At 39.6% G+C, this 22,872-nt stretch overlaps 2 protein-coding genes across 2 annotated transcripts in view; one reads left to right on the forward strand and one right to left on the reverse strand.

Moving 5' to 3' along the window:
- aven (apoptosis, caspase activation inhibitor) overlaps positions 1-17,776 on the reverse strand; it is a 39,526-nt gene extending 21,750 nt beyond the window's left edge. Inside the window, exons 1-2 of the mRNA XM_037087438.1 lie at positions 17,498-17,776; positions 13,937-14,108 (exon numbers count right to left, since the gene is read on the reverse strand). Of these exons, the coding sequence (XP_036943333.1) occupies positions 13,937-14,108; positions 17,498-17,692 (367 nt within the window). The 5' untranslated portion in view covers positions 17,693-17,776. The remainder of the gene's footprint in view (positions 1-13,936; positions 14,109-17,497) is intronic.
- chrm5b (cholinergic receptor, muscarinic 5b) lies at positions 1,924-22,461 on the forward strand. Its single transcript, XM_037087437.1, has 2 exons — positions 1,924-3,031; positions 18,574-22,461. Exon 2 carries the CDS (start codon positions 18,644-18,646, stop codon positions 20,180-20,182), a length of 1,539 nt encoding a protein of 512 aa, XP_036943332.1. The 5' UTR covers positions 1,924-3,031; positions 18,574-18,643; the 3' UTR covers positions 20,183-22,461.
- Positions 22,462-22,872: the final 411 nt, after the last annotated feature.

Consider the following 22,872-nt stretch of genomic DNA (forward strand, 5'->3'; position numbering starts at 1 on the left):
GTCTTACAATAACACCACCATCGTCACCATGAATGCTCACCTGTGAGAGGCTTCATGTGATTACACATGTGGTAGTGAGTGCTGATGGCATGCTACACAACACGTGATAGTGTGTTCAGTCTCATTGCGTCAACAGCAGTCACCAAGCTGTTCTCAGCTTGAGTGGACGCTGCCTACAGTGTGAAGAGCTGCTCATGAGTCCAGCAACAAGCAGGAAACAGGTGAGCGTTCTAAACTGTTGGGCCTTACAATCCTGTAAGATCATATCCTTATCGAACACATTTCTTGGCTTTATCAACAGGAGGTTTAAAGGTGGTCTTGGAAATTAAATGCAACAAAAAGCCAAATGCATTCATTCAAAGCATGTTAAGGGGCTATTATCTTAGACGGGCTTATTGTCAATAAAAGATCAATATCTTTCTATTTATCTTTTTCATGTTTCTCTTTATCTATATAATGATGCTTATACTCCCAACTCATTACTATTCATACCACATGGCTCTGGGGAAGGCTTAAGTCAGTGATACTGATTTTAGGTGATATTTCCAGCCCTAAGTGGACAAAAGTGACAATAAAACCATCCTACCAGGTCTACGAAAGCAGTTTTTAAAGATTAGAACTAGATCGATGAAATCAGCCACTGTGACATATTGGCTGATATCTGTGTTGATGTATATATCAGCCATTACCTAACAAGTTGCTCTACAGAAATGCCAAACTGTTTAAGGACATTTAGAAACAGTATTTTGAATACAATTGTCCACCATAGAGGCTACATGTACATTCTTCAAGTGAAAATAATTTCAGTCACATTGACTGAATATAAAGATGGACAACACAGCTCCCTAAAAGTTAAGCCAAAACACCTGGATCGCAGATGGGACATGGGCAAAGCTAAAAACACAAAGGCAAAGGGGATTTTCATTTTTGTACAGTGGTAGGAAGTGGAGACATGTTGTCCATCTTATAGATATTGTTTTGTCACAATATAAACAACTATTGCAAATGTTTGTTTATATGTTTGATAGTACAGTGCCCATTCACAACATGCAATTTCGGACCAGATTATCTGGTAATACGAGAGGTTTACAGATCCAGTCTTAAACCTCCTGAACTGCTCATAGAGTCATCATCCAGGCCTAATGACGGTGCTGCCAAGCAACAATAAACAATTTAGCTCTTGAGGCTAACATTAGCTCACAAATTACTGTTGGCAGAAACCTAAAATCTCACCTCCAGTTCTCGCAGAAGAACAAAACTCGCAGAGGAATAGAAAACTCGCATTGACCATGTCTGCCCACTCATCCAGACTCATTTAACCTCCTGCTTTTGTTTTTTCTCACTGCAACACGTTATTACAGCAAGTTGTTGCTTCATGCTCATCCTCTATTTAGTTTACATCTGCTTCCCCTGAGATCATGTGAGAGGAATCACGTGTTAGCTCAGGTGAAGCCACACCCCTGCCACTGCATAAAGCAGTGTTTGGTGTTTGATCGAGATTTATTAATATTGAACGTGTCCTGCGTTCAAATTACACCAAATTCGAAATTGCACTTCCTTGGGTCATCAGCAACAAACATCCCAAGTGTGACGTAGATCAGATAAACTGCCCTCGAGATACGTGAAAAACATACAGAGGGACCAACAGATTTCTTGCTTTTTAATTTGTTGTGTTTATGTTTTACCAGACTGCCTTTCAGATTTTTTTAACTCCAGTTTCAGAATCAGCTGTATCAAGGAAAACAGTTGTGTGGTCCCTCTATAGTTATAGACTGCAAATCTACAGAAAGAGGCTTCTCTGAACAGTCAAACCAAAACAATCAGAAAGCCTGCATTTAAAGACTATGCCAATCACCACGACTGCTTCCACATCCACTCACCCTGCTTTAAAGAGGGCACACGGTCAGACACATCAGGGATTAACCAAGTCACCATGAAGTGGGATGTATGAGGCTGTTTGAAGAGCCAGCAGTTGCATGAATACATTTCCTCTCTGATGAAGACATACAGCTGCAGATGCAAAGGCAAACAGTCGGCCCCGTCTGAACTGCTGCTGACACCCACACCGGCTCCTCCTCCGGCTCCTCCTCCTTCTCTGCTTCATCCTACTCCTCCACCTCCTCACCTTGTCCTCCCTTCTCCTACATGTTGCTCAGTGCTCTGTGCAGGATGAGGCGTCCAGCCATGTGGGAATTTCTCCTAACAGTGGCTCACGGTTGAAATCTGCGTGCTGGTGAGGAAGAGCAGTGTGCATCGGAACAGCTCTATCAGAGGCAGCAAACAGAAGCCTGGTAGGAAGCAAAAAGTGTTTCTCTCCGTGCAGCCTTGAGGATTGAAGAAGCTTTACTCATCTTTCCTTGCCAGTGGAGTTACTCAAACTTTGCAGAAAGAGCGAGGAATTGCAAATTTTGCCGCTTTCAATGATTCTTCTGAATTTGTCAAGCTCACAAGATTATCTTCAGAGCAAAAGATCATGAGTCCTTCTCTTGATTAGCAGTTCTGAGGACCAGGAGCCATTTCCAGTAATTCACTCTTCTATGAAAAAGGTCTGAACAGGTCCAACAAGGCACCTCAACTGCTCTGTCACATGGACATTGACACTGAACAGCTGTTGCATTCACCATCTCAGAAAGAGATCCGACTGTTCAGGAGCTATACGGCACTACACGACGATGCTGGAAAAACTTGTTCGCATCAAAGCACCTCGTACTTAGCAACTGGTGAGGATGAGAGACGGTGTGATGACCTACCTGTATTTGACAAGTGTGTTTTTCACCTCGTTGGAGAGAGGAGCACAGAGGGAAAAAAGTCAGCGAGAGGGAGCAGGGGAGGGGAAGAGTGAGCCAGTGAGGGAAGGTGTGAAGGAAACGCTGTGAGAGGGAAGACGGTCGGAGCTGAGAAAGACACAGGGAGGAGAAACTGACAAAACTCAGCCATACTGAAGCAGGAATAAAGGAAAAAACGGCATATCAAAGACCTGCCAAACACCCCTTTAATGCTGGAGGATTGTGTTTTGTCTGAGCCAAACAGGGTGAGTATGTATTCTGTTTGATGTGCAGGGAATTGAACAGTCCACGGGAGCAGCTGTCAACTCTGTAAAACCAGCAAATGCGTATAATAAATTCTAACATTATAAATTTTTTATTACTGAATAGTTTGCGCAGCCCGAGTTACTGTATCAAATGAACCCTGGAACAAGTGCTGGGGTTCATCAGTTGTCAGCAGTGCTTTTATAGCTCAGACTAGAAGCTCTGCCGAACACGCTGTACAACGTGGATTTAAAAGAGTTGCCTTTTGAGACCCAGAAAAGGTCATAAAATTGATCCTGAAGCTTCAAATATATCTCAATAAGTTTGGTTATAGGTGTGTAACAGTGCTCTGTGTGTATGTGTGTGTTTTACTCAGGAAAGTGGGAGGTACATGGAGTAAGATGATTTGATTTAAGGCATCATTAAAAACCATGGGGATGAAGTCACATGACTGGCATCCCAATGATTGTAGGACTGTATGCTGCGAGACATAACACGATGAGCTTCATGCAAATAAGTTTTAAAACTGAACTAAGGCTGAACCAACAAGCAACAAGTGGCCAGAAAATTGATGGGTGAATATTCATTTGGTTAATATTGCAAGAGACAATGCCAAAAATATAATTGTTCAAATGAAAAGATTTGCTGTTCTTCTGCAAAAACTTAAAACTATCGCTTGGTTTGCTTGTCAATCAGTCATTTGATCGACAGTGTAAAACAACAGAAAATTGAAAATTGTCCAAGACAGAAATATTCACATTTGAGAAGCTGAAACCATCCAAAAAAATGCTGGTAAGTTACTTCATTAATTAATTCCAGAACAATTTTTTTTAGTTACTAAACTAGCATGGCACTTAGAGAGCATACCTCTGCCCACCACCCTTTATTACGGTCAACCTTTATAAAAATAAAACCAATTAAAATCGGCTAGTTAATCTGCTTTTATTTGATCTGCATCAAATAGTACTCACTCACAGATACCAGCCACCAAAATATGCTTTTTTAAATCAAGATCCATGCATTATTCCCTGAGAAATTAACTCAAAATCTGGATCCACACCAAAAGTTAACAGGATCTATTCTGGACCGAGACCCATCTTCCATCCAAGTTTCGTGGAAATCTTTTAAGCAATTTTTTGTGGAATCCTGCTCGCAAACCAGCCAACCAACCAACCAACCAACCAACAACCAACTGGACACAGTTGAAAACATAATGGTGAGAAATGTATAATGGTCAATTCCAGCTCTGGGAAACTATGACTAGCATATTTTACTGTTAGCTAAATCATTCTCAATTAATCAGTTAACTGTTAAATCGAGGAAAAAAACAGCAGTATAATCAATAATGGAGATAATTGTCAGTTGCAGTCATTAATTTTCTACACGTAAGCAACATATTTCAGGCACAATGTGATTCTTTTCTCTATTGTTTATGTAGATTGACTGATATTATCAAATTGGAATTTTATATTTATACATATAACCCTAACCTATCTTTTTTTTCCCCCACAACCTCCGCAAAATGACTTTGTTTCACTTTCACAATTTGAGCCATTAGGTCCAATAACATTTGGAAAGTCGAGAAGAGCCACAAGAATAAATCATTTAATATCCGTTCATATTAGCCAGGCGTGAAGCCCAAGTCAGCCATTTTGGTCGATGGAAATCTCTTGTGCAGACACTCAATGAGCAACACAATGTGAGACAGGGTATTTTTGTACCCAGGAAGTCAAGCTTTATTGGCTTCATGCGCCACTGAGCAGCTTTCATGGAATGAATGCCATCGCCAATGCTGTATCCAGATATCAGAATTTTCAGAATTTTTTTATGTCCTAATATCCGTATTGGCATTGGCCCCAAAAGTCGAATACCGGTGAGGTTCGCTTAGGTTGGCTCTGGGCATCTTTTATGATTTCCTGACATTTCATAAACTCAAGCGATTAACTGGTTACCGGTAATTGAGAAGGCACACTGCAGTTTAAGGGGTAATGAATATAGCCCTAGAATGTGACCTTGTATGTTCACATTAACATACTGACATTCAAGCAATGTAACAGGTATTTAAGAATGAACGTGGGTAGACCGTTCTGAGGGATGATCTCAGCAAAATGTCTATAATCTTCCTGCTTCTTTATTTGGCCTCACATAACATCCTCCACTGGCTTAATCAAATTCAGCAATCGCAGGGCAATGAACCGAGCACCTGTGATGTTTTGTTTCCTATTTTACCCCAGCAGACAGTACATAACCAACCTCATTCCTCTGCTTTGACGCCAGTCCCCTCCAGTCCACAATAGATGTCTAATCAAGTATCCATAACGACACCGGAACATATAAATTAATGCCATGATTGAGACTATTCATCTCAGTTAAGAAAACGTCCTTGTGTTTGTCAATCTAGTTAGCTGAATCACTGAAGCTCTAATGTGATTTCCTTTTGTCTCATTATGATTGAGCCTTGATAGGTGCCCATTAGCAGCCCTGGTAAACTACGGCTGCGGGGGAGGAGGATTGATCCCTGCGTTAATGTGTACAGATAGATGACCGTGTTAGGATGTAAATAACTGGCCAGCAATTCCCTCAAGTCATACAGGCACACTGACACACACAAACACACACAAACGCACAGAACAAGAGGACTGCACCACCCATAGCAACGGCACAATCAACCCCCAGCAATGCGAGGAATGAGACGAGGCAAAATGAAAAAGCCTCCGGGTTACAAAACAGTCAACGAGCAATTAATTCAGTAAGGCTTTATAGCGCCATGTGTTTTAATTCTATCAATATAGCCGCCATTCACCAAAGTTTTCTCTCTGCTTTGTGACTCTCAAATTCTCAAGGCGATAAAAAATCTATCTGCACAAAAGCTGCTTCTAACCTGAAAATATTTCAGGTATCAAAAGCGCCAAGGTTTTCATCATGAAGAGCAACTTCAGCACAGACGTCATGAAATAAGGTTTGCCAGCATCCTCACCTCCTGACACGGTGAATTCTAAGCACTGAATGTTATAATAAAAAGGTGTAATCACAGTCAATCAAAACACATGAATGCTAAAAGCACTTGGGATGTTTGGACAAGCAGTGGTGCTACATAATAGCCATCCACGGGGCCGAAAAACAACAGAAATCAACATGACCTTCAATTCAAATCAAACAAGTCTGTTTACATAATTTCCCTGTCAGGCTGCATTTTTCCCAATCACACTGAGTACAGTAGAGCTTTCAATAGAGCTTTTGCAAATAGAAAATCTGCCACTGTATGTCCCCGTGACTTAATTATATATTATAGATTATCATGGTGAGGCAAATTTGCTTAAAGTCTCATCAAACTCATCGATAATGGAAGATTTTGTGCATTCATACATGTAGAGATCACCTGCAGCAGCAAATAAATCTTGATCGATTTAAAAGAGGAAATAGTCAAATACTATAGTGAAGCAATACTGTAGTGAAGTAAAACTACATAACTACTACCATAATTTTTATTATTTCTATTTTACTATTTATTATATCACCAGAATATACCTAAATTTCCACAAGAGCTGTCATTATTAGAATGTCCCTTTTCAGAATATTGTATCGTTTGACGGTTTGATTATTGACGGATTAATAAAGTGAGTCAATGTATTCAATGTTGCAGCTGGTAAAGGTACTTTATAAAGCTGTGGGGTAGGTTGTGAATTTCGCCCCGGAGTAATTTCCCAGTTAAGTTTGCCGTTTCACTGCACTGATGTTGTTTCATACAATAATGTTTATTGTCAAACTGTAAAGTCTCCAGCCTTGATTACATATGTATCCATCCAGTGTTTGATAACAACATTTGAGGGATTATTCCAAAAAGGAAAAAAATGTATCTTCATTAATCCACATTCTTAACTTAAATTGTCAAATATATGTAGCAGAGTAAAAGTACAATTACAGAGTAGAATTATTTTGTAGCATCAAACGTACCTCAAAATTGTATTCAAAGTTACTTTCCATCAATATTTAGTATAAGGCTACAGCAGCAGAATGTACAAGGAAAAAGTTATGAGATAGTATCTAAATATAACATATGTACTGAGATGCAAGTATACATACAACAGAAATACACATTTACTCATGTTTGATTTCTGCCCATTAACATTTATATGATTTCAAATGTTGATAAAACAATCTTTCACCTCAAACTCCAGTAACTACCTGGTCTATATATTCTTTTGATCATTCTACATCGTTTTTATGGAACTTTATAGAACTTAGTTGATTTGACTCACAGTATATGTTGGCTCATATCCTAACATTTATGATTATATTAGAATCCCAATTTTTAAATGTAAGTGTTGAGCATGAAATCGTGATTTTTAGATGATTAACAGCTTTGTTTATAATTATTCCTGGCCAACTGCTGAGCCAAAAAAAAATCACTGCCTCTCTCCATCTGTTACGCCTGGCACTGGAGTTGTGAAGAAACAGTAGCTCTTGCCAGTCAAAAGGGAACTTGAAGATATTCTCTGTGTCACAGTAGATAATCTCCCCTCTCTAATTTTACACTTTGTTTTCACACTTTACAGGCTGGACAAAATCAGAGATGCAGGCATTGATTCAGAAGTCTTGACCAAGGCAACTGTTCAAGATGTTGACAGGTGTATTTTACCTCTCCTGGGCAAAAAGAGAAGCTAATGATAGTGACTTTTTTTTCAGCTTTATTTCCAGCCCTATGCCAGAACCAGATACCCTGAACAAATCAGCTCTATTGGTGCAGTAATAAGAACATGTGCCTGTTATGTGCTACAGCAATAAATTGTGCCAAATCTGACCCAACTGCAACCAGAATTGAAAGAGTAGCATAAACACATACCTATCATGACCTATATTTACATTTGTTTTGAGGCAGCGACCTCCAGTGGTGTTGTAATCATTGCAGCAGCAAAGGGGGAATTTAGCCAAAGTGATAAAAAGTGATACATAGGGAGGAGCTCAGGGAAGGATGTGTGGTCAAATGAGCACAAGACTTTCAACCAGCAGACTGTTGTTTGTATCCAGTGAGAACCTGTAAGCCAACAGTGGGTTATTTTAACATACCCACCACTTCAAAGTTATGTCATATACATTATGCAACTAAAGCAATGTACATAAAATAATTTCCTTTGTAACTGAAGTTAGATTAGTAACATTGGTAGTTTTAGTCAAACCACAATGTTTCCTAAACCTAACAAAGTAGTCTGAGTGTCTAAACCTGATCAAAGACCATACCACAAAGGTCAAGTACCCCGGTCGCTGGAACACTACAGCGGTCATGCCCTTTTGGGAACGGTGATATTAGTCATTTTTGAAGTGACTGGAAATTGATCTACTCAGCCGTAAAGATATTAGAACATGTTGAAACATGACTTTTGAGGACATCATCTGCATCTTTGGAAAACACCTATCAAGAGGTCTCAACACTTAACGCCATTTTGTAGACCAAACACTCATTCGATTAATCTGGAAAAATAGTCCACAGATGATCAACAACAAAAATAATTGTTAGTTGTATCTGTCACAATATGGCCATGTTAAATGTTTATTCATAGTAAAGTGACAACAACAGTCAATAATGTCAATAAACTGCAATTTTGTGTTCTCAGAGTTCCAGCATATGCTCCCAGTATAATAAACTGAGCGAGTGTGTGTTGTACTGATTATGAATTGAAACTTTTTTGTCATCCAGAAAGAGCCCACCAAATGACATCTTATTTTCAGTGAGGTAACATATGGTCTTTAAATATGTGGGATCCATGACATTTCTTTAATATTTTTTGACAATATTAGTAAGACCAGAGTGAATACACTTATTGTAAGGTGTTGTAAGTAACATTATGAAATGAAATCCTGGATTTTAGTCAGTAAATGGAACCTGAGATTCTAGACTATTTTGCATCTTAACAATAAAATAGGTGCTTGCTTTAAACCTAACTTTGTTTATCCTTGTTTGATCTGATAACAGTCCAGGACATAAATATATTCAGTTTAATATCATGGAAAACAAAGATGAGAGGTTATTAACTGTCTGTCAATCAATTAATTGACTGGTTTCAGCTGTAAAGATTCTCTTTCTAAAGTTAGATGGTCTCACTTTAACAAAACTTCAATCCTTTCTGCCCCTTAATGTCAGAAACAAAACAATCCCAGCCCACTCAGATATATATTTAAACAGTCTTGTTTTAGGTTGCTCGTATGTGCTCAGCTGCAACAACGGTGAACAGCAGCATTATCAGATAAAGTGACTCCTTATGACAGACAGCACCCTTGTAGTTTGATGATGAATTTGTGTCACAGGTAAAGCACTGTACCTCTAATTAAAATGTTGTGAAATTAGCCCATAGTCTCACTCACGTCTAACGCCTCCAACACTGTAGGTATAGCTCTGCTCTTCAACGCTCTGCTCTCATATTCTAAATCCCCTAAGAATTGCTGCTCTAGGCCATTTCTAGCCTGAAATACATAACATCGGCACATACTTGTGACCTGCACATCCTGTCCAATCAAACAAAACAAACTGAATACCCCGACACTTCAACACCTTGGATACAAAAAGTGATGGTGATATAAGCCCCACAATAAGAAGTATTCTATAATACAATAAGGGAGGTTTCTGTGGCGGATTCCTGAATTCACGGCTACCTTAATTGGCCAGAAAAAAACTACTCTTGAAAGCATCGACTCCCACGTACAATTAAGTATCCTCTAGAGAGCGGCAGCCTCTTAGTGCACGGCATGACTAATCTGACAATGTGGGCAAAACACAGAGAGTCAAACAACTCACAGGAGAACCTTTGGCATTTACACTACAAGAGAAGAGAGACACGCCACTGCAACACTCCCTGGCACTCTAATGGTGTGAGGGGAAAAAAAAAAAACACAAAAAACCCTATAAAAACAGTCAGCAGCTTCTCACACTCATCGTGTGTTAAAATGGCATCATAACTTCCCCCAAAAACACAAGCAAGCCAAAGACCTGCACAGATTGTGAAGATCAGCTCCTTGACATTTAGCTAAAACCTCATCAAGCCACACCAGTCAAAGAAATCTGATCAGACTTCATGCAGAATAACATCAAGTTCTTGCTCAGGAAGTATGAAGTATGAAGCATATTGAATTCAACAAATTTGAGTTTTGTACCAAATAGAGCCTGACAAGTGTGGGTTCCCATAAAACTGATGTTTGAAGACATAAGTTGCTAATTACTGATATTCAAGTTGACTTCTCAGTATCTTGTAAATGTTTTGATTGCAATGCCAGACATTTTAAAGTAGATCCTCTTAGAATTGTGTTATGTTTCTATGCACTCAAACCTCCTGCAAGACATTTCAGGTGAATGGGGTAAAACATTTAATGAACAGATATCACAATGAAACTTCCCCAGTTGCTTAATTACATTAAGACAATTGCTTTCTGAAATTGTATGTTTGAATATACAAATTAGGTATAATCTAATTAAAAATATGCTTATTTTTACACATTTCAAGAACAGAAATCTCAACATTGGATAAAGCCAAGTTATGATTTCTTGATTCATTTTTGTCAGCATATTAGAGTCTAAAGTTTTGCATTTTTATGATAACACAGTTTTTGCCAGTCACTGGTTTTACTTGATAGGACAGTTTAGAGCGGTGACAAGAAATGGGATGATAGAGAAGGGGGATGACATGCAGCAAAGGGCTAAAGATTGAGGAGGCAGACTCTGTACAACATAACTCAGACTCTGAAACACAGATGAACAAGCCTCCTTGTAAAAATCTACAGATTATAGATGTGAATAAAATTGGTAAGTTTGGCATATGTAAGAACTACTCAAGTGGAAGTTTCTGTCTCACAGTATAAAAAAGCAACTGATTTTAAGGAGGAAAAAGGACTTTAAAGATATGTTTGTAAAATGCCATATATTTATTAGACAAAACTGACACTACAGATTAATAGCTTTAAAAACACACAAACCGAAAAAACTACTACTACTATATAGAAACATTTTGCTGTGATTCATCAAATGTAGTTATCAAACACTTGTGAAGAAGAGATGTAATGGGAGCATGATATTTTAGAGTTTCAGTCTTTTTCTGAATTATAATCTCTAAAAAAGTTTTTCATATTGTCACATACTGGAGAATCAAACACATTTATCAGTTGTTTTTAAATGTAAAGATCTCACCATGATGCTTCTCCTGTTGATAAGTTACATTTAGACAATTCATTTGTGTGTTCTGGGAGCGAAACAGCCCAAAATCCCATCTAGTGCATTAAAAAAAAATACGATTTTTGCCTGCTGAGTCTGGACTTAACTGTTGTTTTTGCCACTTGGAGGCGACATGATAAGCTGTAAACACAACAGCCACATATTATCACCTTATGAAGTGGAAATGGCAAACATGTTAGTAATTCAGTGTAGAGCAACATGAGCATTCAGTTCAAATTGTTCTTAATGGCCACCTGCTGAACGCAAGTCCAACATTGGTTCCAACTTTGCAGCTACTGAGGGAAATATCTGGCTGTTGAGGTGCTAAATGCGTCACTATTTTTATCAGATGGTCACTAACTTTGGCTGTTTAGTGTTGGATGGGTAGGTTGTTGAAGTTTCTCCATGGCTGCTAGTTGCAGCTGAAAATAACCCTGCCGAGAGCTGTGAGACTGAACCAAAACAGTAAACAACAAAGAGCAGAAGAACACTTAAATACACCACAGGGCTGGCGGCAACTGCAGCGTCAGCTGATAATTCTCAATATGTATGCAACTGTGAGCGACCACATTAAACATAGTCATCATCGGTCCGATACCACATATTAAAATATTCAAATTGCAGGTTTAAACCATTATGAAAATATAAAAAACTACAGCCCACAACAACCTTTTAAAAAGAACCAATTTACCAAAAAAATAAATGGATGATGAAAAAAAAGACCTAATTTACATACTTTTCAGTTCATTTATATGCCATTGTTGGGAAAACTGAAACCAAATCACATCACTAAAACACAGAATCACAGGTTAATGTTGGTTAATTACAACAAGGCTAACGTGTTGGGGTGACCCTCGTTTAAATAATGGTATCTTAATACCCAGATCACATCCTGTTGATTTATAAAATTCAAATGAGCCGACACAATGAGACAAAAACCAGCATTTCAAAACTTTTAAACCACAACAACACACATTTGTATAGTGACATACTACTATCTGTAGTCATATGTCAAGACTGAAAGGGATCATTACGTGACACAAGATTTGTCCTTTTTCATCAAGATGTTTCAGCATTGCTGCCATTATGACTGCAGTGTAATAAATAACCTACACTGTTCCTTATAACAACTGTTTTCATTCACTGATCATTGCTTTTCAGCCTCTCAAACATACACATTTCCTGCTCTATCTATCTATCTATCTATCTATCTATCTATCTATACACACACACACATACATATATATTATATAACTCCCTTAAAGAATCATCACACTTTTAGGTTTTCTTTCATAACTAAGCAATTTTGCAAAAGTTCAGTTCATATGTGGATACATCTTAAAATCCAATGGCTAATAGATAATATGGCATACTTTAAAGTGGGAAAATTTGCAAAATAAAACAGAGGCTAAAAGCTGGGGCTCAAGTGGTAGCCCTCGGCCAACTCACCCCAAATAGCGGGAAATGTAAGTCCACAGCTATGAGTATGATGACCCCCAAATAGAAGTAAGACAAAGTCATCAATAAAATCCAGTGATCTGCACTTTTTTGACATTGCTGAGGCTCTGAATGTCTTATCGACATGGTTCCTATCCCTGAAACACTGCCACTCTCCTTTTTCAATCATATATAGTCCCCTGCGTTTGTTAAAAATCCTGCACAGTATCCTGGTCTATACCGTTTAACCCATACAGGCCAGTAAAGCTATGATTTTCCTCCATCTAAATCTAGCAAGAAGTTACTCTTAAACAATTGATAGAAAGACACAAGTCCGGGACACCAACATGCTACTTTTTTGCCCATGGACCCAAATATCTGTCAAGTGCCACTCAACATTTTTTATGGTCCTGAAAGTTACTTATTAATTCAGTATTTTTGGAGATTAAATGGGAAAAAAACAAGCTTTTACACCTTTATTCCTGTTGACAATCATTTACATAATGTGTTAAGATATATTAAAACATTAGCTACTTTTTGACTTATATGAGCAATATGTAATGATCTCACACTGAGGTTGTTATATGAATAAATCTCTCTCTGCTCTAAAAACATAGCACTGACCTTGTTTACTTTTTTCATTGGGGACACGAATATCAACAGTATGAGACTTCCGAAAATCAGGAAACAATGCAGCCTGAGGCTGAGAGCAGTGTCCACAAGCAAGACAACAGGAAATTATTTTCTAACTAACTAAGATACAGAGAACAAATCACAACAATATGATTAGACTGAGGGGAGTATTTCCATGTCATATACCAGAAAGGCACACATTTAAAAATCGACTCAAAGGTATAATCCCTTTGTACTGTTCCTCTAATCAAGCAATGGTGTCATCATTACTGGTAACACGAGCCAACATTTTATCAGGCAAGCTGAAGCCAGATGGTGGAGGAAACTGGCTTTATTTCTTTGTCTCGTGCTTACTCTTTCAATTCCCAGAAACTGACTGAAGACATCCAAAAATTCAACCGCCTACTGGTTTGACATTTTCCCACGAGGATGTTGTCGAATGACCGTGCTGATTTACATAATTCTCCATTTAAGTACACAAATCAAAGCCCAAAAAACTAAGCATCATAAGAGTACTTCAAGTGGTTTTGGGAAGATGAGATGCCTGACTTGTCTCTCCTGCTACAGGCCGACTGAGCACTACAGGCTCGACTGGCAAAACAAACACAACCTCCTGAAACGTTTCAAGACCAGACCTTACCTGCTGACTCCAGCAGGACGTGGTAGTCTGTTCCTCTCTGAGAAGGTGTGTCATCATCAGGCTCCTGCCTCTCTGACTCCGCATAGCGGTCCCAGTTTGACTCCAGTTTCCTCCTGGAGAACACCTCCACCCTTTCGTCTTCCTCCTGAAAGTTGTCCCCTTCATCTCGATCCTAAAACAGAGCACAATGATGAATGTTTGATTTATTAAAGTGATACAAGGAGTGGTTTTCATATGTCACACGCTGAGTTCATAGTTTCAAGGTCTCAGTATGCTTCAAAACAAACTAGATCATGTGAAGTTGTCACATCATGACTAAAGGTTAAAGGATCAGTTCACCCAAGCTTCAGCCTCACTGAGTAGAATCATGATGAAGTTGAGGTCAACACATCCTTTAAAGTCTTTAGACTTGTTTCAATTGCAAATACTGCAGAGACAGAGAGGCGAGACATAACGTATCGTACAAATGCGTGCGCGATTTCGGACAGCCCCTCCTCAAAGGCATTTGTGGCATCTAGCTGTGTGAAGGATAAATAGAATGCCTGAGATAAAAGTTCAAACGCTGCCTATTCTGATTTCCCTCAGGGGGTTTCAGACGCTTTTAGACGGTCCAATAAACACTTTATTTTTTTGTGTACTGAGGCCTTTAGCTTTAATCCGCTTTACTCTGCCATGCCAATTTAATCAATTTACTTGGAGCTTCAGTAAGCGAAGCACAAGTGAAACAACACAAAACAAAACTAAATACTTTAAGACAGAAAGAAGCTGTATTTTGAAAATCCATCCATTATTCAACAATTTCCAATCTGAAACAAGATGTTGGTATAGAAAGACACTTGGCAACTATTTTGATAATCAAATAATAGGTATGTTAACTTTTCCATGAGAATTTGCTGTTTCCAAACCCTTAAAGTGGGAACACACCGCTAGCGTATTCATGTGGTATTACTGTTAGCATCATTACTGTTGCAAAGACAAGTCACTTTCCATTTTCATCAGATTAGCTACTAGCGAGAAAACAGGACAAAACATTTAGTTTAATTATTCATTCAATATGGAGACATGAAAGCAGATAGAAATGGCGCCAGGCTGCAAGGCTGACTGGATCGCCAGTAAGCCTTCATTTTCCCAGAAGAGTTGGTGTCCAGTGGCAGACAAAATTGCAGATACGTTAAAGCAAAAACTATTTCTTCAACTCCTGTGATATTTTCTTAATTTCGGAATGTTTTCAATAAAAACATTTGCATATTGTACCCTTAAAAGATGTCCACTATAGCTCTGGAAAACTGAGACAGTCATTTTATAAAGCAACTAATAATAATTTAGGAATTAATCAGCAGATTAATGGATGATGAAAATAATCACACACAGTCCTCTATAGTCCTTTTGAGATACTGTGCAGGTTTTTTTTTCCCCATCTCCTTTTCTACCTTTTTCCTGATGACATCACTTTAAAAGATGTATAACAGCAGATCATATGAAGAGGTGAAGAACACGACTGTTCAAAAAATCTGTCCTGGAATTGTTTGTTGTGCACCAACTGTTCCATCATTACAGCACATGTGAAATGTGAAATGTTTGCAGGAACAAACCGTATTTTAACATTAAATATATTGGTATCATTCAGCTGGTTTTAGATCACAGATACAGAATCAGTAGATTTATGGGAAAAAACTCGAGATATCTTTTCTTCATTTCCACAATTGATTACCAAGGACCCCTCAACTGACCATTAACATGTAGCTTTTATTCATGATTGGTTGCTAAGCATAACAAAAGAGTTAAGTGGCATGTCACACTGTATGACGAAGAGCTGACGTTTGTGCCAAAGCTGAACTCATTAAATTCGTCTGAGTCACAGATTTCTTCACAAAAGCTGCACAAACATTGAACAATGTTGCCATGGAAATGTGCGACAGGAGACGCGTCAGTCAGAAGGACAAGGTTTTTTTTTCTGGTCCCTTGTCATAACTCACAAACACAACATAGTCAAAGAACCCCATGGTAGCCACGGATGCACCAAAGGAGATTTGTATGATTGCAATCAAGGAGCCCCGAAGTACCAAAGGAGATTCCTATGATTGCAATCAAAGAGCCCCTATTGTTTCCCTTCTTATTCTGTAGTTAACGTGGAGCGAACATCTACTGACTGAAAATCCCAGTGGAAATTAAGCTGAATTAGTGTCATATCCGAGGCCCAGATCATACGGTGATAGTGTTACAGTGCCGTGGAAAACATTCCAAGCGTATTCCCGATGATGATACACCAGAAAAAAAAAGGCTTCATCCTTCTATCGGTCCAAAGCCGCATTTCCACAGAGGGACTGGGAACCTTTTCAGGGAGTCAAGTGCATTTTCAGCACGGGGTCCAGGGTCGAAATTACATTCTGCGGACTTCAGTCCCTAATCAGGAGGTAGTACTTTGTGCAAGGACAGGAACTTTGGTGTGAGACGAGCAGCGCTGAACATTTCTGATTTCTGTACTTATTTCAGCCACCATTTAAAAAAATTTGCAGCCATAAACCAGTTGGGTTTTTTGTTCGTTGTACTTCGACACATCAACATGGAGTCATAGAAGAAAGCCTATAACAGCTGGAGCGATGATAAAGTGCAGGTCAAACAATCTATAATTGCAAGTGGGACAATAAAAGATTTTATCGCAGACACTCAGACACTCTCATCAGACCAAACACTCTGGTTTATCAGTTTATCATTTTCAATTTCATAAATCAAGATACCCATTATATAATTACAGGAGTGACTTAAAAAGCTTTTCTGATGTACAATCCCACTGTAACCTCATTTCTGTTTAAACATCTTGACTAACAATGTGTTGTATCTGAGATGCAACCAAAATATTTCTTTCTTAAAAAGATGTAAGGTAAAGTGTTTCCTGACCATGTTTTAGTGCCACTTTATGTTAAGTTTTTAGCATTTTCTTCTTTACAATCTTGGGGATAATATCATGGATCACAATCATTTTGGCCAGAATAATCATGACTTGATACTCTCATTATGTTCCATGCTTGGTCAGAAATGATGTGTAAGAACAGACATCAATAATCATCAGGGGTCTTCAGACAGGGAAATGCAGATGACAAGGAACTTTTTAACTTCTTGGAAAATGGGTACTTTGGGTGGGAACACAGTTGAGCTCTTCACATACTGACAGAGTCTCATTATATGTGCATTACGCATGTATAGAGGAGAAGTGTGAATGTGATGATGCAGAGACAAACCCACAGCAGTCAACCAGTGTCACGGCACTGTGGCTATCTGTGCTGTGTGAACCCGTCACATCAGGCTCTGCTTGTAACAAAGCTCACTGACAGTTTCTATCGAGTATTGTGGTGCTGTCAGCTACATGGAAAGCTGCTCTAATCACGCCGAATTAAAGAGTGAGTTCTACCAAGTTTAACATCATCGTCCAAAAATTACTAGTACGCTTTCTTAGTGACGCCGGTACAAAAGGACTGCTGGACACGTTTATTTTAATGCGGCTTGGCAGAGCGGGATAACGGGGCCGCCTGTGGGACCCAGATCCCATCATGCTGTCTTTACCCGGTGGTAGAACTCTCCTGCATGGGCGCCTCCCCCGCGTCCACGCCCGCGGTAGTGGTCTCTCTTCCCCCGGCCGCGGTGGTGGCCGCCTCTGCCTCTGCCGCGGTGTTCACCGCCATGACTGTCGCTGTCATTTCCACCCCGGCCGCCTCTTTTCCAGCTGCCTCCTCTGCCTCTGTACGGTCTGCCCTCCATTGCTGTTTACCGTGGCAGGACAGCTGAGCATGTGGCACCAAACAGTCGAACGGAATGAGCGCACCATTGAATGGTGTCCTACAACAAAATGGCGTCCGATAGTTCCGGGTCCCATTTGAAAACAAATTATTTTCACACTTACCTGTGAACATTTTTAAAGTTATTTTTAATGGGAAAGCAAATTATAACATAACAATTCAAGATATGTAATAAGGCCTAAAGCACAGGACAATACATCAAGGGTCTATTCCGTTAGGAATATAAGTATGTAATTACAATAAATAAATATATTTAAAATTAGGGAAAAAAACAAAAACAAATGCAGAGCTACTTACAAAATAGATGTTAAGATCTATATGTTCAAAATGAATCAATACATCTAAAAATAATACTGTTTTGAGGAATTTCATTTTGATTCAAACACAAATTTGCAAATCATGTAAAAATTTCAAAAATTCAGCACATTTATATGTATTTGTTCATTCACATCTTTAGAGAACTTTCCCTGCATTAATGCATATCCTGTGCCTGTGTTTGTGAAACTGAATTTCCCAATAAAGGGATTAATCCTCCTCATGTTCTTCTTCTTGTACCATATTTTTTAGCAATTTTCTCAAATAAAGTGGATTCATTTCCAAGACAGCTTTTTTCATTTGCTTTCAAACATATTGATTGAAGACTTAAACACATTTAGATAAACTAAATATTACTACTACTACTACTGCTACACTGATATTAGTGTATATATGGTAGCATTTTTTTCAGACCCCTTGAAAATGGGAGGATATACCTAAGAGAGTTCATTCTGATGACTTTGATGAATTTGACAAAAAATAACTGTGTGCAAATGTGTCTCATAAATATTTTTCTTTTTATTTCAGGAAACCTAATGGAGCAACAAGAGACCATCCATCTTTGACCTGTGAGCAGTAACACCGATAACACAGCACCATGAGTGTCGATCCTCCGAACGGCACTTTTCCCAACGCGTCACTCGCCCTGGCAGCGCCCCACAGCCTTTTGGAGGCTATAACCATCGCCACGGTGTCCGCCATTGTCAGCCTGATCACTATTGTTGGTAACGTTCTGGTGTTGCTGTCCTTCAAAGTCAACAGCCAGCTGAAGACTGTGAACAACTACTACCTACTGAGTTTGGCTTTTGCTGATCTCATTATAGGAGTGTTGTCCATGAACTTATACACTACCTACATCCTGATGGGTTACTGGTCCTTGGGAAATCTTGCATGCGATCTCTGGCTTGCGGTGGATTATGTAGCCAGCAATGCTTCAGTTATGAACTTGCTTGTCATCAGCTTCGACAGGTACTTCTCCATCACAAGGCCGCTGACTTACAGGGCTAAAAGGACCCCAAAGAGAGCGGCCATCATGATTGGCCTCGCATGGCTGGTGTCTTTTGTCCTCTGGGCGCCACCCATCCTGTGCTGGCAGTACTTCGTAGGAGAACGAAAAGTGGATCCTGGCGAGTGCCAGATTCAGTTTTTAACAGAGCCTGTGATCACATTTGGGACAGCCATTGCTGCTTTCTACATCCCTGTCTCCGTCATGACCATCCTGTACTGTCGGATCTACAAGGAGACGCAGAAAAGGACCAAAGATCTGGCAGAGCTGCAAGGGCTCGCGACACAGAATGTTCTGGAGGGGACTAAACCGCAGAAAACTATCATTCATTCGTGCTTTCATTTCACCAGAGAGAGGAGAGACCAGAGTCAGGCCTCCTGGTCCTCATCGAACCAAAGCAATGCCACTAAAACGACCACCAGATCAGATGATGCATGGGTGAAGGCAGATCAGATAACTTCCTTTAACAGCTACACCTCATCTGAAGAGGAGGAGCATCACGTTTCAATAGATACCCCGCAGGGATCTTTCAAAGAGCAAGGTAGCGGACAAAGTAATAAGAACGGACAGGTGGCAGATTACACGGAAGATCGGTACTTTGCCACTCCTCAGAAGAAGAACAGTAAAAAGCACATTTCGTATAAGTTCAAGCCTGGCTCGAAGGGTAAAAATGGCAATCCTACGATCGCAACGCCATGCCCGCCCGAAGCAGAACAGCCAGCCAAAAACGCCTCCCCTTCCTCCTCCTCCACCACCTCCAAGCCCATGGACCCCGTCCTGAAGAACCAGATCACCAAGAGGAAGAGGAACGTGCTGGTGAAGGAGAAGAAGGCAGCCCAGACTCTCAGTGCCATCCTGCTGGCCTTCATCCTCACGTGGACGCCCTACAACATCATGGTGCTCATCTCCACTTTCTGTGTCGACTGCATCCCCACGTCCCTGTGGCACCTGGGCTACTGGCTGTGCTACGTCAACAGCACCATCAACCCCATGTGCTACGCCCTCTGCAACAAGACCTTTCAGAAGACCTTCCGCATGCTTCTGCTGTGCCAGTGGAGGAGGAGGCGGAGAGGCGAGGACAAGCTGTACTGGTGTGGACAAAACCAAAATGTCAACAACAAAATGACTTGATGCGCCAGTGCAGTGCCAGAGCAGACCTGCTGCTTCTGCCCACACGTGGATTTTCTTGATGTATAATGTCGTCGATGGTCATCTTCAGCATGAAGTGCTGCATGTGATTGTTGTGTTGAAGTACAAAATGTTGGCGGAAAATGAGCCGAGCTGATGCAGCTGTTCTAGATAGTGCTGCAACTGTTAATTGCGAGCTATCAAATTAATCACAAACTATTTAGATAATCAATTAAGTGGTCATAATTCTCTGATTCCAGTTGATTAAATATGAATATAATCTGGTTTCTTTAGTAAACCGATTATCTTTTTGGTTTTGGACAAAGCAAGAAGTCATCTTGGGTCTGATCAACATTTCTTTTTACCACTTTCTGACATTTTATAAAGAAAACAACTAATCGATTAACCAAGAAAATAATCGGCAGATTAAACAACGGTGAAAATATTTGTTAGTACCAGCTCTGTCCCAAGTTATTGCATGAAAGAAGTCCAAGTCCATTTTAAAGGGGGAACTCCACTAGTTGTACACATCACAGTCAGGATGACAGGTTCTCAGATTACTACTGCGCACAAAAAAGTTTTATTTTGTCCTTTGTGGCTCATCATCTCTGCTTGAGGCTAGTGGCTCCAGGCTACATTAGCTGCTACTAGCATGACACACCTGAATCTCCAGTTGAACTCTCAGTGGTTCAATTATGGGTGGGGCCTACATAGGTGCCAAAGATGTTACAGGTGGAGTATGGGTGGAGTACGCTTTCAATAGAATATTCACAAACAGTAACATTCTTTGAACCTTTAATTATTCGAGGGAGTTTCCCTGAGAGCAGCGCTCTATTGTCAGGAACACCCTGATCACATTAAAGGATAACTCCACCAATTTTACACATTAAAGTGTGTTCACAGGTCTTAGGGAGTACTACGAAAAAGTAGTGTAAAGCCTTTAGTGTCTGTAGAGGAAGCTGCTGGAATCTGATAAATTGTCTTCAGTGATGTCACTCGGTGGCTTAGTTGCATTGTGGGTAAAGTAAGCGTCCTGTTTTTGAAAAGGAAGCAAAAAAAGCGCAGAATAAGCTTCCTGCTGTATTGAATTTGATTATTTGTTTATAACTGTCAATGATGAGTCTAACAGTGTTACAGTAATCAGTGGACTGCTTTTCAAAAGTTGCCGCCAACATTACCCACAATGCAACTTGACATGACATCATCTATTTAACAGATTACATGCAGCTTCTTCTGGAGCCACAGCAGGCTTTATACTACTTTTCCACACACATGCTGCAGTACTCCCCAAGACCTGTAGACACTTAAATGTGTAAAAATTGGTGTAGGAACCTTTTCATAGAAAATCATACCTGGAAACTGCTCAGTACAACACAGATCTGTTTTGCCAGACACTGAAGCAGTTTTAAAGTAACACATTCTATGGGTTTGGTCCCCAATCTCTCCCATACTGGGGCCACAATATGAAAGAGTCTCTTCAGGGCTAATGTGTACAGGAGGGATGAATACAGGAACTAGTAACATGTAACACAGGCAGGTGAAACCTCTGAACCTGTCCTTTAAACCTCGTATAATCCACCTTTACTCTATTGCTCACTTGCACTGTATATAAAGGATATATCGTAGGCTTACACATGTCAAAGTTTAGTTTATTTATAGTACAAAGAAAATATTTCACAGATTTTACACTTCACAGATGGTAAATGTAAACTGCTTAGTGTGCATCAGTGTTTAGTGAATGTTTTCTATCTTAGCTCTTGCAATCGATATTTGATCTTGTGTTCAAGGGCTAATCTGTACATTTCTGTGCTTTTACAGCTGCATTAGTTTCACAGCTATAACAAGATGTAATGAGATTGTTTATGGATCACACTCCTCTCTTTCTGTCAATATTCATAGAACTGTAAAAGAAAAAAAACTTGGACACATGATATTTTGACGCTGACCTCCCTCTGATGGATGAGTGACGCTGTTGTAAATTATTGCACCTCGGTGTCTTTTAAGGATGTAACGTCGAAAAATGTTCCCCTCTCTAAACTTTGTGCCTTTTGTTCTGCTCAGAGGCAAAAGTGCTTTGTGGATGAATCCGTGCTCTGTGTGTGTCCGTGCAGTTCTGTGACGGTGAGTCTGTGTGTACCGATATGACCAGTGAAATACAAACTCGAAGGCAGAATGCTACGTTTTGTCAGCATGAACATTTCCAACGTCAAATGTGTTGAATCTGAATCTGACTTGTGCTCGCAAATCATTGCCCGCTCCAACAGCTGAGTAATAAAACTAACGTGCCATGGATGACATTTACACCTAGAGTGAGTGTTGCAGAACAGACTTCCCAGAGGTCATGAGAAGTCTGGCAGGTCCACGTTGGTGTCTGCGTTTAAACAACCTGACGCAGATTTGGATAAGTCCGGTGATCTATATGTTTCTTATCAAGCCATGAAAACACCAAACAAAACAATGAATTGAACGTATGATAACACACCGTCTGAGTAGTCAAAGTTTGACAGAAATCATTTGTTAATGTCATAAACCTCCATTGTTGTCCCTAAACTTAAAGGTAGTTTTTGAAGAATAAATTCAAACTCATTCAAACTTATCAGTGAGCTAATAACACAACATTAATTTCTTCCATAACTGGATAACAAGCTGTTCTCAGAGTAAGTTATTTTTGAAGATAGAAAAGTTGAAAGGGT

Source organism: Acanthopagrus latus, chromosome 22 (assembly GCF_904848185.1).
Source record: "Acanthopagrus latus isolate v.2019 chromosome 22, fAcaLat1.1, whole genome shotgun sequence".
Classification (NCBI taxonomy): domain Eukaryota; kingdom Metazoa; phylum Chordata; class Actinopteri; order Spariformes; family Sparidae; genus Acanthopagrus; species Acanthopagrus latus.